Genomic DNA, 19,553 nt, shown 5'->3' with positions numbered 1-19,553 from the left:
TCACTTCCATTGACCATGTCTGTTGCGAGCACTGTGACACTCTCCGGTTGGAGATGGCGACAACACGGCAACGTCGACGAAGAATGGCACCAGTGCACACATGAAAAGCCGACCACAGAGATTTTCACCGACCTCATTGATGCCAAAGTCATACCAGATCCGTTCATCGATGAGAATGAACGCCTTGTGCAGTGGGTCGGCGAGGCCGACTGGGAGTATGCCTGCGACTTCCAATATGAGCCTGAGTCAAGTCACTCCCGCCAGGACCTGCTTTTCGCAGGGCTGGATACTGTGGCAACTGTCTATTTGAATGACCAGGACAAGATTCTGGAGTCGACCAACATGTTTCATCGGCACCGCATCGACGTTACAGGCAAACTACGTCGCGGCCTGAATACCCTTCGCATCGTGTTCAAGAGCGCCCTCCATTACGGTCGTGAGCTTGAAAAGAAGCATGGGAGCTATCGAGCGTTCAGTGGAGAGAATTCGCGGGTGCATGTTCGCAAGGCACAGTACCATTATGGCTGGGACTGGGGCCCTCTGTTGATGACTTGCGGACCATGTGGGGAGATCAGCCTTCAGACCTATGCTTCTACGGTAGAAAACGTCTTTGCCGATGCACAGGTGTCTGAGGATCTTCAAACTGCGTCTATGAAAATCTCTTTTGATGCTATTCTGGACAGAGATGTCACTGCGGATGTCACCGTCACTGCTCCCAGCGGCCATGTATTCCGCCCAAGCGCCGCCCTCAGCCTCAGTGCAAAAGATTCCCGAGGTTCGGTTTCACTGGAGATTCATCAACCAGAACTCTGGTATTCTGTTGGTCATGGCCCTCAGGTCTTCTACCTAGTGGATGTGGCAATCATGGGTCCTGGCCAAGTTCCTCTTCACTATGTCAGAAAACCTGTTGGCATCCGACGTCTCCGTCTGGTACAACAACCCTTGATTGACGAACCAGGGACTTCTTTTTTCATCGAAATCAACAACAGGCCTGTGTACTCGTCTGGAAGCAACTGGATTCCTGGTCATTCGTTTCTCACTTCCATGACGGCCAAAGACTATGCTTCGGCCGTTGACCTGTGCGTGAAAGGGAATCAAAACATGCTACGTATCTGGGGCGGTGGCATCTATGAACACGATGCACTATATGAGGAGTGTGACCGACGGGGTATTCTGGTCTGGCAGGACTTCGCTTTTGCCTGCGCCCAGTATCCTTGCTATCCTGAATTCGCGGCGACTGTGAAACGGGAAGCCGTGGACCAAGTCAAACGGCTGCGGCAGTACTGTTCTATCGTTCTCTGGGCCGGTAACAACGAGGACTATCAAATTGCTGAGATGCTCAACCTTACATGGGACCCTGAGGACCATTCAGGCGACTGGACCAACACAGACTTCCCAGCGCGGACGCTCTATGAAACTCACTTGCCTGCCGTGGTTACTGAATATTCACCTGGTGTTCCCTACCATCCGAGCTCACCTTGGGGCGGCAAAGGGACGACAGACGGCTCTGTTGGAGATATCCATCAATGGAATGTCTGGCACGGCTCGCAGGAGAAATACCAACTCTGGGACAAGCTCGTCGGTCGGTTTGTCTCTGAGTTCGGCATGCTTGGGTTCCCAGCTGCCAAGTCTATCCGTCGTTATGTGACCGACCCGGCGCAGCGCTATCCCCAGAGCCGCGTGCTAGATTTGCACAATAAAGCGGATGGTGCAGAGCGTCGATTGGCCTTGTACGTTCTGGAGAACATTCGAGTGAACTCCTTGGACCTCGACAGCTGGATCTATGCCACCCAGCTCATTCAAGCCGAATGTCTCGGTTTTGCAGTCCGCAGCTGCCGACGTCAGTGGAAGGGTCCGGGCCGAGAATACTGTGCTGGACAGCTCGTATGGCAGGTTCGTGGAGTCCCCATATCTCTTTTATCTCATTACTCATCCTTTTCTAGATCAATGATTGCTGGCCAGTCTCCAGTTGGGCCATGGTCGATTTCTACGGAGAGAAGAAGATGGCTTACTTCATGACAATGCGTGACAGTGCCCCTCTCGCTCTTGGAATGAGTCGTTCGACACCTGAGCTCAAAAAGCTCAAGTCACCGCCTCCTCAGATTCTCGCTCCTCCCCATGACCTTACTCTAAAGAAACACTTCGTTGATGTGTGGGCCCTGAATGGGACATGGAACGATGTTCCAGCCCAAATCGAAGTCCGGCTATATGACATCGCAACCGGTGCTCTGCGCGAGGAAAGGTCAATGGACATTCAAACCCTTTTGTCCAACCGCACTACGGAGTTACTGGAAGATTTGAGCGTTGATGATAAGACTGCCGTCCAGGCAATCATGAGGGATCCTCAGGCTGGTCATGTCGTTGCCCGCGCATCAGACTGGCCTCAGCCACTGAAGTATGTCACTCTGGGTGCATCTCCAGATATCACTGTATCTGTGCTGGACGGTAAACTTGAAATTCGGACAAAGGTGCCTGTTAAGGGTGTTGTGGTTTCTGTTGCCGATGACCGTCACGTTGATTTTGAGGACAATGGAGTTGATGTCTTCCCGGATGATGTGTATACTATATATGCACAGGGCTTGGCCAAGGACGACAAGGTGGAATTGCGGTATTACGGGTCGGATTTCTAGTTTAGAGCTTGCTCAAAACTGTCTACAAGCTATGTACTTCGCGGTTTAGAATACACTATTTTGAATTTGTTGTTAAATAGAAATATTGCCAATACGGAATGCTCCGCAATTGCAACAGTTAGGGTTACCCTGAACAATAAGTAAACTGATAGAATAGTTACCTGGTCAGGGTGGGCTCTTCAAACCATTGAGTGCAATCTGGATGGTTCTAGGAAAAATTGGACCAATGAACGTCAATCGGGCAATTGACGAGCCAGGAATAAGCCTGGGGGCGGAGCAAGCGTCGGTATCGCGGCATTTTCACTAGCTTTATTAATGCGGGGGGCATTTAGCACGTTAATCCACCCCGAACATTCCTCCGCACACTGCAATTTTGTCTTGGCCCTAGGCATTGTCTAATGAGAGCTTTTCCGACGTTTCTCCCGCTTTGATAGTCCCATGTTCAAATCCTGCAACTACTGCAGACACAGGAAGAAGAAATGTGCCTTGGACAGCCCGTGGGCTAGCCGCTGCACCGAATGTAAGCATTTGGACCTGGTATGCGAGTTTAGCCGGCGTCAGCCCAGTCTGAAGCGTCGCCAAACCTCCCAGCGCATTGCGTCACGAGTCTCGGCTGTCGCCGCAGCTTCTGTACCAAGTCCAGCAGAAGAGCGCCGGTGGGCCAACACTGGCAGCATTGTCTCTGTCGTCAAGGACGGGGATAGTCAGTTGAATTCTGCGGGTGTTACTCACTCCGATGGCCAAAAGATTATCCTCAAAGATGACGATCCCAATATCCCCGATTCAACGGCGAGAAAGTATTGGGATTATGTTCACCCGCTCACTCCATTTGTGCCATCAGAAATGATCCAGGACGACAACGAGAGCTGGGACCCGGTGCTACACGAATGTGTCGCGCTAGCTGCCGGTATCTGGCTTCATCATAGGCCCGATGCGAATTTGCCACAACGGGCCAGTGATTCTCTGGCATTGGTGACTCAGGGCGAGATGACACTGCAATGCCTCGCCGGCGCCTTGTTGATGATGCTTCGCTTTCCGGTCGAGAACGACTCTGTACAACGGGTAAGCAGTCAATTTCACACATTTCTCGGGTTGCTATTGAATAAATAAAATCAGGTATTCGGCACCTTGCACGCAGCTTTACTTATTGGAGAGGAGCTACCAGCTCCCATTCTTGCGGGTGCAATCGTCGCCAACACCTGGCTCCGACTGATCGGCTCCCCGCTAACACCGCTTGACATCCCAGATGATTTCCTGAAGAGCTATACTCAATCGGTGGATCCCTCTACTTTTGCGCATCATTATCTGCGAATTTCCAACCTAGGCCTGAGCCTCGACCGGTTAAGGCTTGCGGAGGAGCATGAAGGCCTCGGACCAGATGCAAAACTCTTGTGGTGTCGGCTAGAGTATGAGTGTCTATTCTGGGCGGTTCAACTTCCTTCATCGCTACTTGACCTTCGCGATGAAATGCCAGCTCGACCAGAGGCGATCACGATCCATTCGCTCCATAATTTGGTAGTGCTGTCGTTTTACGCCACAGTACTTGGTCGGCAAAATACCCTTGGCAAGTTGCTGGCCTTGCGCCCTGTACCAGGTGTGCTGCATTATATCTGTTCTCTCGTTCGGTCAGTCTTTATTTGCCCGCGCGAAATGCTCATCCATTGGGCTATCCTCTCGGACATCCAGGCCACAACAGCTCACATTATCCTACAACTTTGGCGCCAAACGCAGTTTGAAAATTTCCGCGGTCTATTGAATTTGTGGGACGACGCGCTGGACCGCTATCCGGAACTGGCCCGAGAGGTGCGCGAGGAGATTGGTTCTGGACCCTGGACTATCGATCAGACAGACGGCTATTCCGTCTTCTGGACGTTTCGCGATCTTCGTAGCTTACATCTTGAAGATGCAGTTCCGCAGCTGGCCGCTGAAACCATGTCTTCTCCAATTCCTTTTGTGGGTTACACTTACTCTGCTGGGCAACAATCTGATTCACGCACATGAATGACGATAAATGAACATTCTATTTCTACTCTTGCAATCTAGTTTATACTGGACCCAGCATTTCGTTGCCCTGAATTTCACGGCTGAACGTCAGCTGTCGCAACTCCAAGCTCGCTATCCCCCTGGCCATAATACATAAACCATTTACCGTGAAATTGAACCATTCCCTCGCAGAAAACAACCTCGTTGACTTGCCCAAGGTGCTCGTTCTTCGCTGACACAACAACCGATGGCCGGTCAAGACGCGCCAGCGGGCCATCGCTGAGGTGCTCGAGGTCGATCAGCATCTGGCTTATGGAGTACTGGTTGTTGTGGAATCCTGGGGCACCGCGCGTGGCAACATTGTACACCAGAATCCATCGGCCGTCTCGAGTTTTGACAGGGGTTGGCCCAGGTTCCAGCAGTCGATTTTCCCATTCATGGACTCCGGTTGCAAAGTACTTATTGAAGGGCCATGCGCGCCAGTGGATCAGATCTTCACTCTCCGCCACACAGAGGTATGCCTCGCCAAATATCATCATAAACTTTCCATCTGCCGTTTTCTCTGGGAAGATTGCACCGGATTTAGAGTGACCGAACCGGATCTCAGTCCGTCCATCCAGAGTGTTATCGATATCTATGAAATCCGGAAACAGTGGTCCACCCTGCTTCTCCCAGTGTACCAGGTCTGTGGATGTTGCCAGGCAGAGTTTCGGCACTTTGAGATCCCACGCAGTGTAGGTCATGTAGAAGACACCATCGATGCGCACAACACGCGGATCCTCGACACCACCGCCCATTTCCCAGGGCTTGCTTGGTTCTAGTATCGGACGATCTAGGCGTGTGAATTCATAGCCATCCGACGACCATGCCAGTCCAATAGTGGATACCTTGGCAGCGTTCTGGGCGCGATAGAGCAAAAACACTGTGTCATCCAGGACAATGGCCGCGGCATTGTAAATGTATGCCGATTCGAACTCGTTTGCCGGGTTGGGAACCAGCAATGGATTGCCAGCATACTTCGTAAAGGGACCTAGTGGAAATATAGGCTGCTTGTAGTTGGCATCGCCCTCGCGCGAGGCGGGTGTGATTGTGGGCGGCGTGGAGGAGTATGTGGTGGAGGGCATGATCTCGAAACGTAGCAAAAACAAGTAAAAGTAAAGTACTATACCTCCATAGGAAGACGGGAACAATTGCGCGTTATTTATTATCAAATATTGCTTTCTAAATCTACATCGGAAAGAACGTCGGCGAGATTTTTGGCTGTTTACCCCGCGTGCCGGGGCCAAGGTTTCGGGCTAAGATGGGCTAGGCCTAGTTGTGCATTTCCCCGGACTCTCGTCGGAAAAATCGTCGGCATTGGATCAGTACCAAGTCTGCGCTTAAATATGGAGAAGGTACATGAATGACAGCAAATCCTACCCCAGATCTCCATTGTCTCCATTGGAATCTGCGACGAAAACAACCCCAACATTCCGGCTCCCTAGCTTCTGTTGATCAGTCATTTCTTACATCCATGGTCTCCATCCAGGACGAAAAGGCCTCTGACGCCGGCGCAGAGCATCTCGAGGCGCCAGTCGACGTCTTCCGCGATGTACGCGGTACCGCTGCTCTGGAAGTGTGCACGCGCTTGGAGCCCGTCCAGAAACTCAGCAAGCGCATGCTTCAGCTCTATGCCATCTGCAGCCTTGCCTTTCTGGGTTCAACAATGGGTGGCTACGATGGCTCCCTGATGGGCAACCTAATTGCCATGAAGCCCTTTCAAGATCAATTCGGCGCAAAGATTCTGGGAGTTCAGACCGGCATCATTATGAGCATGTACTCGATTGGCTCTGTGTGCGGTCTGCCTTTCATTGGGCCTCTCACCGATACATGGGGTCGTCGCATAGGCATTGCCATTGGATGCGCCTTCATTATCATGGGTACCATCATTGAAGGCGTCTCTCATCACTTGCCCCAATTTCTTGCCGGCCGGTTCTTCCTCGGGTTTGGTGGCATTATCTGCAACGTCGCCTGTCCGTCCTACGTCGTGGAATTTGCCCACCCAGCCTATCGTGGCGTGATTACTGGTTTCTATAACTGCTGCTATTACCTTGGTGCAATATTGGCCGCCGCCGTCCTGCGTGGCTGTGTTCACTATACCACCAATATGGCCTGGCTCATTCCCACCTGGCTGCAGATGCTTTTCCCGTGCATCTTGCTGATTGGTTGTGTCACCTTCCCCGAATCGCCGCGCTGGTTATACGTCCATGGGCAGGCTGATAAGTGCCGTGAAATACTGGTCAAGTACCACGGTAACGATAACCCCGACTCCCTCTACGTGAGGTTGGAAATGCGAGAGTTTGCCGAGGAACTGGAACTTGATGGTGCAGATAAGCGCTGGTGGGACTACCGCTCGCTATTCAACTCACGCGCCGCCATTTACCGTGCCATCCTTTGCGCTGTCGCTGTGTCTGCTTTTAGTCAAGTGACTGGCCAGTCCGGTGTGTCGTATTTTCTACCTGCCATGCTCAACACTTCTGGTATCACAAACACTGCCACCGTCCTTGATATCAACCTGGGCATTACCCTGGCGTCCGCTGCAGCCGCTTGCCTTGGTGCCAGCCAGATGGACCGATTTGGGCGACGCAAGATGATGATTACCTGCTGTGCAATTCTATGTCTCCTATGGGCTGGAATGGTTGGTGGCACGGGCGGATACCATATCTACAAAAGCGTCCCAGCCGCGGACGTGTCTATTACCTTCATCTTTCTGGTTGGCATTGTTTTCTCTGCCGCCTACACGCCGCTGCAAGCACTGTACCCCGTCGAGGTTCTGGCATTCGACCAACGCGCCAAAGGCATGGCCCTACAAAAGTCAGTTTACGCGATGTCTTAATATGCACGTCTCTCGTCTGATGCTAATAACCTTCTAGTTTTGCTGGGAATGCATCCGGTCTCATCAATCAGTTTGCGCTTCCCATCGCTCTCGAGGTGATTAGTTGGAAGACCTACTTTATCTACATGGCCGTGTGTTTTTGTCAGGCTGTTTACTATTACATCTTTATGGTGGAAACAAAAGGGCACACACTTGAGGAGCTGAATTTGATCTTCCAGGCCCGGAATCCTCGTAAGGCTGCTTCCTTACAGAAAGGGGAGGTGGATGAGGAAATTGCAAAGGTGCAACAGGCCAAGCAGATTGCCGCTCATGATACATGAAACCCGGAATTCCAGGGATGGAACAAACGCCATTTGGGATCGCTGGTATTATATGTAAAAGTCATTGGCAATAAACTCAGCTTCGGTATGAAAGTGCTACTTGATCAATAACAATAGTAATATTACTTGTTCTTCTCATATCCGACATTTAGGCGTTTATCTTTCTATTGATTATCTAGCTCTCAAGTCTTTGTACGGTTCCGTTTGTAGAAAAGGTTGGTGACTCCAACAATTCGCACTTTATGGCATCCGGTCGTCGACGAGACAGCCTTTGGCTTGATAAACATCCCTCCCATTGAAATATTTTCAAGGGTTCACGTACCTGGGGCTTATACGCACGCTTTTATGTAACCTAAAGACCTCGAGCAATTGAGATGTCTGAAATTCTATCCTTAATTCATGCTCTCGAGCCAGCCTATGCGGTACAAAAACACAGTCTTCATTTCCTATTTCCTTGATGGCTTTGGCTTTTGTCCAGCAGCTTCCACCCCAATCTGAGCTGAATCGCCAGCCATCTGAGGCCATTTTGATGTTCCCGGTCGTCTGCGGGGTTCAAATGACCAGGGGAAGATCTCCGGTATTCAAACTGGTGATTTATTTGATAGTGCGGTCGTAATTTTGTTGCTTCACTATACCGGTGGGGGTGTGTGCAGCCAGGGTACCGACAATAAATCTCGCCCTTGTAGACTATGTCTGTCTCTAGACCCTCAAGCCTAGTAAGATCAAGTTCAACCCGAGGGAGGCGCCCGACATGCTGTTCGGTCAATTGCAAGTAAGACAGCAAACCATTATCTGAGCCACGCGGTTGAGCATCTGCTGGCAGCGTTCGTAGTTTAGTACCTCGCTTAGCGCGTTTCTGCTTTTTTAATGGGCGTTCACCCTCCCGATCAAGCTCCCGCCCGCTTGCATCTGTTTCAAAGTTGGATGGGCGTTGTGGACAAGTTGTTGATGCATGTCTATCGCGATGATATTTTCGTTTGAATTTTTCTCCGCAATGTGGACAGACTAGATCAGTTTCAGGATTCTCATACGGCTCATGTTGATGATGCATATGCCGGTTTAAACTCAATGCGGTATCACATGGCGTTCCACACTTTTCGCACACATACTTCGACAAGTCTCGCATGTCTGGGTGCCAGTTTCGGTACTCGGTCAGCTCTCGCAGGAATGTCGAGTCTAGTGAAAGCTGTTCCTTGAGGACCGAAATATCATGAAATCTGCTTAAAAATAAGGCGGTAACTTAGAGTTCTGACACTTTTCTTTCTCAACTTCGATTTGTATTTTTCCATCAAAATATTGGCAAATCTTGGTGACATCCGCCTCGAAAAACTTTCTTGGTGTCTCCGCAAAAACATGCAGGGTGACACGTTTGGCTCAGGCGGAAAACAGCTTCACGAAGCTATGTCGGTCTGTGGTCAATCCATCCCAGCCATTGATCACTACGATCAGTCGTCCATCATACTTTTCAACATCGTCGCGAAGGCTAGCGAACAAATTGCTTGTCTCCCCTCTGTGCGGGAACGGAGCGTTGGATGACTGTATGAATGTGTAAAATCGACAGTCGCATCTGAACAACGCAGGGGCCCATAATCCTCCTCGTATGATTTCTTGGTCAGTTTCAAACTGCGTTCGAGAAATGGTATCTGCTCGGCACGGCTTCCGGTAGACGACCGAGCTACAAACAGAAAGAGCTCCTTATGGGCTGGTAGGCCGCTTGCGTAGCTCATGAAGCTAGAGTAGACATGGGACATCAGACCTGATTCCTTTCCTTCTACGTGATAGTCACGAGCCCAAGGTTCCATATCGGGATGAGACTCGATGGCGTTCATAAACTGCAAGAACTGACTCCATTCAGGAACTGCTTCTGTTCCATTAAAATTGAGAACATCCCCAAGGGTTTGAATCCATTCCCCAAGGAACACAGAGGCTGTGACTCCAGGGCTGTACGAACAGCGAGTTCCATCGTGCCCAGATCCGAGAGTCAGCTCGTCGGTATATTTTGCGCGTTGGAATGGTCATGGCGAGCAGCTCGAGTTAAAAGATAAGTATTTGTGAGAATTTGATAGCGTTGGCTTATCAAGGTGTGAAGCAGATGAAAATTGCTGCAATAATAGAGGCGATGCTGACTGGGGAAGATCTAGAGATAGGATCAACAAGATGGCACTTGTTGAAAAAGCGAAGGTGGTTTTTTTTTGTCGGAAGAATGGGGAGAGACAGAGGAAGAGAAAGACGGAGGGAGGGAGAGAGAGAAAGAAAGAGAGAGAAAAAAAAACAGAGAAAGACAGAGGCATAGATGAGCGACACATTCACTATATGGTTTCATGATGAAATGTATTGATGGTACCCAGAAGTATACATTTGTCCATCGTCGATCAAGTTGCAAAGCAGGGATATTTCGAGTACCCAAGTCAGCATGTTAGCTCAGGGGAAGAGCGCCGTAAGTCACGTGGTACAACTTGACCCGCGCTCAAACATTAACAAAATCTTAGGGGCTCATAACCCGGAGGTACGATCCTCTTATCAAACAACACCTCGTTCAACAAACTAACCCTCTAATCAGGTCCCTGGATCGAAACCAGGACATGCTATCCTGTCAATTTTTTTTTCTCTTTTTCTCTCCGAATTTTTTTTAACATTTCTTATGATCCAAATATCGCAGGCGCCTTTAACAGTTCGACAGGTGGGCAATCAAAAGGTATAATGATGATGTATCTGGCATGACGCCTGCCGCTCCTATCGCAAGTGTTGCCGCCACTTTCCACCTCCTAAAGATTCCCAACCTGTAACGTATTTAGTCTTCGGACCAGATTTTTAGATCTTGAAGGTATGATGAGGTGACCCGAGTGACCGAAGCTACTAACATAATCGGTGAGCGAACGCCGCCCTCAGGTACCTAGTAAATGCGACTGAATATATCGACAACCACGTGCTGATTTTATTTCATCATTGATGTGCAATTGTGTCCTAGCATAAAATATATATTATGTATTGACATTAAGCCAGATAATCCATTATTTTATTGCATTACCAAAAATTATACAGAGATGTGAGCTCCAAATATATATCCTTTAGTCATTACAGGTTAAACTAATTTCAAACCCCATCAATATGCCCCCATGAAAACCTTTCATTGTTTAAATATAAGGTTGTAAATAATCGCTTTCACTTTGTGTTTTGGAGTACGACACTCTTCTTATCGATTACATTACTATGTTTACTATGGGTAACGCGGTATAGGAATGTCGTGTTAAGAGGTCACCAACAAAGGCCCTACTATGTCTCCTTGGAATACATTAACATAAGATCGCTGGTTTTCATTTAGAACAAGGGGCCAGTAGCAGGACAGTATTGTAACATATGTAATGTACAAGAATATGGACCAGTTTATGGGTTATGTCTTGGCTTGAGAAAAGCCAACTACGTTATCAGGCTTTTCGTTAAGGCTACAAGTTTTGTCAGTCTTAACTAACCAAATGAAAATTTCATATAGAGAATTTCTTGTAGTTACAAATAAAATTTCTAAGCTGATTTCCTTTGAGTCAATGAGTTCGACTTAGATTGGCTATGACGGTTGAGATATGATTTAGGAGCAACCGCTTATTGGCTTTATCTGCTCTCTGTTTCTGATAATACCCCCATGTTATCTATGACTCTTGTTCATCTTAAACCACTTCTAACTCCAGTGAATCAAGAGCATCATAAGTGTGCAAGATCCTTGCAAGTCCACGGATACTTAAGGACAAAAACAAAAACAAAAACAAATAATAAACTGAGGTCAAGGGCGAACTTAGGTGTACACATTTCCCCGCCATTCTTTCTCGCTCACTAAATCTTGGGTTTTGTTGACATGCCAACGCCTCTTGAAGTTCTTGCTTTCTCCCAGAGAATACCCTTCCAAAACATCGACAAGAGAGTTCATTTTTCTGACGTTTAGCTCTCCGTTTGTATGTAGCCAACGATGAAACTCTCCATTCATGTCCCTTCCACGGATAGATATCCCTAGACGAGATGCAGGGTCTGTAGGCAGGGATTTAGTGGCATAAGGGTTTTGGTGTCGTGTTGCCGTCAAGTGATATTGAAGAGTGACTTCATCGCCGTGGTGGAGGTAGAGTCCGAGACTTCGTGCCACAGTAAATCTGAACCTACCACCCATGACCTCAGTCATCTCGCCGTTGTGGGAACTTTTAACTATCGCCATTGCTCCCGAAAGGAGCTCTTTGGCTCTTTCTTCCTTCTTGGCCTCCCATGTCTCCTGGGACTTTAGGCGCCGTTGCTGATGAAGGTCCCACCAATACTTTCGTATGATGGGGTTGGGGGAGTTCCGAACGTCGTTGAACGCATCTCTTGCATGCTCTGCCCATTCTCGAATGAAGGGGTCATCAGACAACAGATATTGTTGAAAGGCAATTCTTCCACCGGTCGCCTCACTGATGGCCTGATTCTCCTTTGTGTCTGTGAACCCTTGCCATAGTGGCAGCGCGACATTAAGATGGTGGCCAGACCATAGTGGTTTCACATCTTCCGGCAGCCACTGGCCCATCTGAAGTTCTGGTAAGGTCTGGAAAATAAGGCATAACCACATCTCGGCTAGGTTGAAAACAAGCTGGGTCTGGCGGCATTCAGGTGGAATGAGGCTTGCTAGAGTGACGAACTTTGACTTCATTTCCTCTGCTGAATCCCACACCTTGTAATGCAGAGATGGAAATCTGTAGCGAAACCTGGGATCATTATGTTTTAGGATTCTGTCGCAGAACTTTGACGCTTGGCCAATGTATAGCCAGAAGGTTGTCAGGTCACTTTCCTTCCACAGAATGTGGAGGTAAATCCCACCATTTGCAGAGGTTTCTGGCTCTTGCCCAAGGTTTATCAGGCTAACAGCCCTTGTTAGCAATCCGTAAATGGACTACTATACCCGAGAAGACCTGCCTTCCTAAGTCAAATTTGCCTTCCTCACAACTGACCTTAACCGCTGGATTCAAGCTCTCATCGAGAATCTTGGCGATGTCGTATGTATCGAGCGCCGACGAATAGCGCTCTTCCATTTTGACTCTAACTTTCAAAATGAGGGAGGCGAGAATCGAAACTCGATCGACAGGGCCGAGTTTCGGGAGCCCGACTCCAAAAAAAGTTACGTTTGCTAAGTTTCCTGGTATGCTTGATGTCTCTTTAACTGTTTCTTCCTCCGGTATGTCCTTTTTTGCCCCCTCTGGGAAATATTGGTCCTAGAAAAAGATTTCTTAGTAAATAGGTGATGGATAAGTAGCACCAGCAGTTGATTCCCTCACCTCAACACTGGGCCGCATAAACACTCCTTTATCTCCATATCCAAGCTTTGTATTGCCTTGCAGCACCCTTTGCCGGAGACGTTTTCCCCGTGAGCGTCCCCTGCTGCATTTGTCTCTTGTATGACCCAGAGATCCACATTTCCAGCAGAAACGGCATACGCACTCATCGTATCCCTCTGCGCGACAAGTACAGATCGTGTATGGCGTCTCCATTGTAACAGGATGGGGAGATACGGTACCAGGTGACTCGAAATTGCCAGAACTTGCTAATGCAAGGAAAAGAGACAAATGGTGGGAATTGATTAAGGGCAGACAGACAAAACTAAGCCAGTCAGGGAAGCTAGTCAAGGTAGAGTTGGTGGGAAAAGAGAAATGGGGAAGGGGAAGCTCAGAATGTTTGTGGGAGTGGAAAGATGTCAGATGGTGAAATGTCTTAGACGACCCGGATTACTCCTAGCTGAAAGCAAACAGTAGAAAGGGGAAACTTCCGAAGAAGAAACGTGGGAATATAAGATTATCCGATACTGTCTGAAAATAACAGCATCTGGGCCTTACCAAGAACTTCATCTGCTAGAGTTGTGCAAAGCTTAGCAACAAATGTTCCAATTTAGATAGCCATTTTATTTAATCAATAGCATTCGGCGAAGCTTTGATATCTCTAATAGATATATTCGGATATGGAATTGACAAGGAATGATCGTCTCCGCGAGAGTTTATGCCATGAAATGCATAATAAACTACACTCCTCAAGCGTTTCATGCAACTCTTAGTCTGTATACTAAATCTCTATTCCTTAGTTTGAACATCAATCAAAGATAAATCGAATATTTAAAAGTTGTGGAAAAATACTACTAGTCGTTACTTGGTTGATCATATGATGGCACAATTATACTGTGCCTATCTTTTTATGGGAGTTTCTTGCTTTGCCGTTCTTTCTTTTCCTTCGAATATATTGCTCATTCATTCTATGGCCCAAAATATAATTAAGTCGTTTCGACTTTTAAGAGGTGGCACGGCATTTTTTGCTCCTTTCGCAAATGTTTCCCGAATATCCCCGTGTGAGGAGTTCGCCTAAGCACACTCTACCCAGCTAGATCAAAAGGCCACTATCACGAAGTTCTCCAACTTCGTCATACTATATGGTAGTATCCCGTACTGTCAGACCGCAGTCCTAACACCCCACAACCTTCCTCTAAAATCCTAAGCCTTCAATGAATGCCACCAACGGTTAGGATGTCTAGGTTAGCCCTCAAGTACCACACAAACATCCTTCTTTAGAAATCTTCCCGAGGTCCTGAGACGAACAGAGTACACTTTATTCTACGCTTGTGCAAATTTGTAAGGAAGGTAATCGAAGTAGCCTGGGGGCACAAGCAAAACGACCCTAAATCTACCATGTACTTCATCCCGCGTTAAGGCTGCACAGCCTGAAAAGATCAAAAAACACTTGGTCATGGTTTTTATTTGGCACCAGTTTTCTACCCATCTCAGCATGTTAGCTCAGGGGAAGAGCGCCGTAAGTCACGTGGTACAACTTGACCCGCGCTCATACATTAACAAAATCTTAGGGGCTCATAACCCGGAGGTACGATCCACTTATCAAACAACAATTCGTTCAACAAACTGACTCCCGAACCAGGTCCCTGGATCGAAACCAGGACATGCTATCCTACCAATCCTTTTTTTTTTTCCTTTTTCTTTTTAGATCAAAGTTGCTGCCCTCGCTTCGGTCGGGGGGGGATTTTTAGGTAATGAGATTAATGTTAGTGGGGGGCTAGAAGATAGACAGACTAACTACTATGATTCTCTCTACAATCGATAATACGCCTTTATAGCGATGTTCTATTCTTAAAAACTGGCCGATGGCTAGGCACCATCATGCCAAGTTCAGTTCCGTCCCATGCCACAAATAACTGCTAAACTCGGTAAATCTGCTGCTGCTCTCCCAGAACAGCACCATCTCAGTCAGCCCAATTCTCTTCTCGGGATCGTCCTCTAGGCAGTGCATGATCTGCGGAGGAGATTAAATGTTGGAATGTGGTGGCGTTGAGAAGAGCGTCTGGTTTGTATGATAAAAGATGTTGCGGTCGTGCTCAAATTGGTCTTGAGATTTCAGAAAGTCTATGCTATTTCTCTAGGCTACAGCGTGGATGCGTTCAATAAGGGCGTATAGTCCGGTGCAGCACCAACAAAAACGAAAATAGAATTACATTAAATGAAAAATAATAGTTGTTGCGATGCTACGAGGATATAAAATTTAGCCTTTGATATAGTGTTTTGGACTTGCTTGTGAATTAATTTTAGATTAACTAGATAGTGGAGCGGGAAGTAGGGCGCACAATGGCATGTCAGGTCAGAACTGACAGACCGACAGGAGAACCAGGGCAGAATTCGGTCAACACGGAGTGCTTCGACTGAGTAGAATGATGAAGCAATCGAACGTTTGTATATTCTCTCCTGTGTACCGAGCATGTGTATGATGGTAGAATCTAGGATACAGTAGTTTCGTCCTCCAACCATGTCGATTCCCTATCTGTAAGGCCAAAACATATCACGTGGCCGCCGAGCGCCAGCCCGGCTGCAATAGTTGTGTTATCTATAAGTTAGTGCATGTTGGGATCTACTGCCAAGCAATTTCCAACATTTTATCTAGTCGCGCTGAGGTGGAACGGACTTATTGGTGACCGCGAGTTGCCTGCAGGGCTCTTCAAAATAGAGTGGGGTCTCGGTCTCAAGCTCAACCCGCCACCGACAGAACGTTGCTGACTTTCCCCCACCGACGGACGTCATATGCGTCTTTTTACCTCGCAATCCAACGTTGCTTCGTGGCTGAAATTCCTCGACGTGTGTGGGATGAACCTGATGAAAACACGATTAGGATCGCAGGCCCAGAGGAGGTCACAACGGAACGTGGGACCTATGTGTGCTTCGTTTGATGAACGTTCGAGTCTCTGATCACCAATATTTATTGTGAGGATTCGTTCTCACTACTATTTAGAGCATAACGGTACATTTCGTTTGCATATCCCCGTCTCTTATCATCGAGCTACCCTCGTGCTCGAGCCATGCCAAACTCAAGGTCCAACTCTATTTTCGACAGGCCCACTGCCATTTGTGGGAACCAATAGCGGTTCTTCGTATTTCTCCAAGGCGTTTAGATAAGATAACAACATGCATGTTGAGCTGGCTTCAACCAGAACCTCCCTTAAATTCATGCTTCTAGTGACCGAACGTGGCACCGCATTTAACTTCAAGGTCACTTATGTCAACGCGAAACCCCGCAAGACTTCTTTGCCGCTTATCGTCCATCATCACAGAAATGTAATACATAATGCTCACACTGCCCACTGGTACTTCGAAGCCTCCGAGATCAGTCACTGAAGAGCGGAAACAAACCTTCTCAAACCTTGGACAACTGACCATTCGCCATGCCTGACCCTCTCTCGTTATTTCAGGAATTGCCGGGCTGCCCTCTCTTGGGATCGGAGCCCCCCACTCCCTGGCTAACCTTTAAAATATATATAAAGATTAAGATACCGATCTGGTAAGAATTACGGGAAAACTTGAGAATCTTCTGGGAACCTTTCAATCTCCCAACGCTGGAAATACAGAATCGCCATTTTCGGCCCATGAACGAGATTTACTCCGAGATATCAATAGATCAGTCTAAATCCTTAGTCGCTTGAGCCTCGCATCACCCGTTTTCTAATCTCGTTGGAAGATGGCCTATAATCCCTTGCTTTCGGTAACATTAACGATTGGAGGCTCCTCGTCATGACTAATCCGAGGCCCAGGAACTTGCGCAGAAGATGAAATATCTGGATGCGGAACCCTTCAAATATGAATATTTATCTGAATCGGAAATCCCGCTGGAACACGTGGAGCACCGTGTCTCTCTAAAAACGCTAATTGATCGGGAAATTGAACCTATGCTAGACCCGCGAACTATTTTGCCAGCTGCTTTGGAGAGATGCGAAACGCCCTACTCAAGGAAAATCCGGACTCTGACACGTATGGCACAGGGAGTCGGCTAGGGAACTTGGCCCAAGCCTTTGGAGCTAGAGCATACACGAAAGGGATTACCATCCAGACTCTAGGGAACTGCTTGAGTGGTGGTTATGAGGATTAAGATCACCAGTTTGTCCATTTTTCTTGTAAAGACTTCTGCGGGAGTCTAGGATTTAATACTATATGCGTCATTAAACTCAGGATTCACGACCAGCTCTATCTATAGCTAGATTTCAGTACTTGATGAACAACTATGTCGTCTATAAATGTGTGGGTTCGAGCCTATGGGAATAGATGAATGCTACAGCGATATTCGAAATCAGATATATCAATATTCTCACACGGTATAATTCCCGATCCTTAATCCGAAACGTGCTAGTCTAATTTTAGTTTCTCCCTCAGCAATCCCTGCTGGAATGTATCGTAATGCCTAACAATGGTCGATGAAAGTCAATGTTATAACAGCGTATCGTTTCATGGAATCATGTAGACTCTTTGTTGTAAACAGTTCCGTCATCTCCGTATACTCTCTGAGTGACCGAGAGTAGTGGGAGTGAAGTCTGCAAAACCTCCTTATATGTAGACAGAATACAAAGCCTGAAGTTTATTTTCAATGTGGAAAGGTTAAAATAACACTTTAACGCTAAGTCACGGTAAAATTGGGCGCTGCAGCAACCCCAAAGCCTCGTCTGACAAAATACCAAGGATTGCCGCCGCCTACAAAATGTACATGGAATTGAGACCTCTATCTCCCTCCATGTCATTCGAAGTTGCACCTTCAGCAAGGAGTTTCTCCTTCCTCATGTTTCTGCACCGAAGCAGATACCAACTCGCGATGTATAGAAACCCAGCGATGCACGTCAAACCAGCAGAGACCGCATTACCCTGCACATATCGAGGCGCCTGCGTGCTTGGGTACAATTGCGATGATACCATAGAAGAGATATCAGCCATTGTATATACTAGTGGCATGGCGATCGCACGCTTGGAATCCGGCGAAAACGTATTAGTTGCCCAGGTCACAGCGAGCGTAGAAATTGGATAAAGGCCTACATCAAAGGTCAGTCATGGCATACAGTGGGCGGAGGTTTTTTGCGTTTGCTTACCTATGACGAGGATAAACATTCCAGCGTAACCAGCACCGGGAACTGATGTTCCGACACAAATCAAGTAGCCGACTGCAACCGGAACACAGCAGCCGATGATAAATATGCTCCGTCTCTTGAGCTTATCAGAAAAATAGACCTGGGTCAACAGAGAGATAGCACCCAGCACATAAACCGGAATGGTAAGGTAGTTGGCTTGAAGCGAGGTGAATCTGATTCAGTCAGTAAGGAGGCTCAAAGGTCTTGTCTTATTCAGGTACTAACCCAAGACCCTTAATGATAGAGGGTAGAAAGACCCCGAATCCGTTAATTGCGACCGATGAAGTGAAGAAAGCGGTGCCTAGAAGGTACACAAAGGGATCCATCAGCGATTCCCTAGCCCACTTCCAATCAAACTTGTGCTCTCCTCGAAGAACGTAGTCTCGCTTTCTCTTCAGACGCATTGTCTTCTTCTCTTCTTCGTTAAGATACCATGCCGTTTCGGCCGAATCGGGGATGAAGATCCAGCCAATTCCACCAACGAGAATGGTTACGCAAAACTCAATGATGAACAGCCATCTCCAAGCTGCAAGGCCTCTTCTAGTTCCCATAGTTTGAATTGCGTAAGCAAAGAGACCACCAAAAGCTCCAGAAATGCATTGAGCAAGGTTTGTAGTCATAATACGCTTTCCCGCTTGTTCCTGAGGGTATATTGTTGAGTACACAAAGGCAAAACCGGGAGATAATCCACTTTCACAGGCGCAAAGAATCATACGGACGGCGATGGCTTGACCGTATGTGTGGATAAAGGCAGTCCCGAGGGTGCAAATACTCCACAGGACGAATGCAGTACCGAGTGCCTTCCTAGCACCGAAGCGTCTAACAGCCAGGGTCCATGGGATCTCGCCAGCAAAACTGCAAAAGCTTGAAAGAGTTTGGATAGTATTGAACTGGTTGCCCGCAAGGCCTAGGTCTGTCGAGAACCCGAAGACAACAGCATTTCCGATCTAGTCAACGGTCAGAGATGAGAAGTATGTTTCTCTTGAAGCCAAGAGTCCGCTCACATTGTTTCTGTCTAGAGCAGATAGGATGATGAAGACAAGGGAAGTCGGGACAAGGTATTTGTCGAATTTTCTTCGAGCGGCTGCCTCTTTCTCCGGATCAACATAGATGACTGAGCTGGCCTCATTGGAATGAATGTCAATGCCACTCTCGATATCAACGATTGCGGTCTTTTTGTCTGCTGTTTTCAACTCGGAATCCATTGAGGCGATATTGCGTGATACAAGTCTATAGAAATAGTGTTAAGGGTATGGAACCGGTTGTGAGGTGAGAAAGGACACCATCTTTAATGTCGCCCAATCGCG

At 47.7% G+C, this 19,553-nt stretch overlaps 8 protein-coding genes across 8 annotated transcripts; 3 read left to right on the top strand and 5 right to left on the bottom strand.

Annotated features, from left to right (window-relative positions):
* Positions 1 to 15: 15 nt before the first annotated feature.
* Positions 16 to 2,630, top strand: N7510_006029 (uncharacterized protein; the record flags this gene model as incomplete). The annotated part of the gene is made up of 2 exons (XM_056977955.1): positions 16 to 1,893; positions 1,944 to 2,630. 2 exons carry the CDS (start codon positions 16 to 18, stop codon positions 2,628 to 2,630), a joined length of 2,565 nt encoding a protein of 854 aa, XP_056833987.1.
* A 438-nt stretch (positions 2,631 to 3,068) lies between these two features.
* Positions 3,069 to 4,631, top strand: N7510_006028 (Zn(II)2Cys6 transcription factor domain-containing protein; the record flags this gene model as incomplete). Its single annotated transcript, XM_056977954.1, has 2 exons — positions 3,069 to 3,692; positions 3,747 to 4,631. 2 exons carry the CDS (start codon positions 3,069 to 3,071, stop codon positions 4,629 to 4,631), a joined length of 1,509 nt encoding a protein of 502 aa, XP_056833986.1.
* Positions 4,632 to 4,708: 77 nt separating this feature from the next.
* Positions 4,709 to 5,737, bottom strand: N7510_006027 (glycoside hydrolase family 130 protein; the record flags this gene model as incomplete). The annotated part of the gene is made up of 1 exon (XM_056977953.1): positions 4,709 to 5,737. One exon carries the CDS (start codon positions 5,735 to 5,737, stop codon positions 4,709 to 4,711), a length of 1,029 nt encoding a protein of 342 aa, XP_056833985.1.
* Positions 5,738 to 6,126: 389 nt separating this feature from the next.
* N7510_006026 (uncharacterized protein) lies at positions 6,127 to 7,808 on the top strand (the record flags this gene model as incomplete). The annotated part of the gene is made up of 2 exons (XM_056977952.1): positions 6,127 to 7,466; positions 7,526 to 7,808. 2 exons carry the CDS (start codon positions 6,127 to 6,129, stop codon positions 7,806 to 7,808), a joined length of 1,623 nt encoding a protein of 540 aa, XP_056833984.1.
* A 439-nt stretch (positions 7,809 to 8,247) lies between these two features.
* Positions 8,248 to 9,163, bottom strand: N7510_006025 (uncharacterized protein; the record flags this gene model as incomplete). The annotated part of the gene is made up of 2 exons (XM_056977951.1): positions 8,248 to 9,025; positions 9,078 to 9,163. The coding sequence occupies 2 exons, from the start codon at positions 9,161 to 9,163 to the stop codon at positions 8,248 to 8,250; spliced, it is 864 nt and encodes a 287-aa protein (XP_056833983.1).
* A 19-nt stretch (positions 9,164 to 9,182) lies between these two features.
* Positions 9,183 to 9,535, bottom strand: N7510_006024 (uncharacterized protein; the record flags this gene model as incomplete). The annotated part of the gene is made up of 2 exons (XM_056977950.1): positions 9,183 to 9,344; positions 9,368 to 9,535. The coding sequence occupies 2 exons, from the start codon at positions 9,533 to 9,535 to the stop codon at positions 9,183 to 9,185; spliced, it is 330 nt and encodes a 109-aa protein (XP_056833982.1).
* Positions 9,536 to 11,595: 2,060 nt separating this feature from the next.
* Positions 11,596 to 12,850, bottom strand: N7510_006023 (uncharacterized protein; the record flags this gene model as incomplete). Its single annotated transcript, XM_056977949.1, has 2 exons — positions 11,596 to 12,659; positions 12,721 to 12,850. 2 exons carry the CDS (start codon positions 12,848 to 12,850, stop codon positions 11,596 to 11,598), a joined length of 1,194 nt encoding a protein of 397 aa, XP_056833981.1.
* A 4,968-nt stretch (positions 12,851 to 17,818) lies between these two features.
* Positions 17,819 to 19,451, bottom strand: N7510_006022 (high-affinity nicotinic acid transporter-like protein; the record flags this gene model as incomplete). The annotated part of the gene is made up of 4 exons (XM_056977948.1): positions 17,819 to 18,150; positions 18,208 to 18,419; positions 18,472 to 19,193; positions 19,251 to 19,451. 4 exons carry the CDS (start codon positions 19,449 to 19,451, stop codon positions 17,819 to 17,821), a joined length of 1,467 nt encoding a protein of 488 aa, XP_056833980.1.
* Between the last annotated feature and the right edge of the window lie 102 nt (positions 19,452 to 19,553).

Source organism: Penicillium lagena (genome assembly GCF_028827675.1).
Source record: "Penicillium lagena strain IBT 129212 chromosome Unknown utg000003l_segment0_segment0, whole genome shotgun sequence".
NCBI lineage: Eukaryota > Fungi > Ascomycota > Eurotiomycetes > Eurotiales > Aspergillaceae > Penicillium > Penicillium lagena.
The sequence above is the reverse complement of the archived record's forward strand: the minus strand, read 5'-3'. Positions and strand labels throughout refer to the sequence as shown.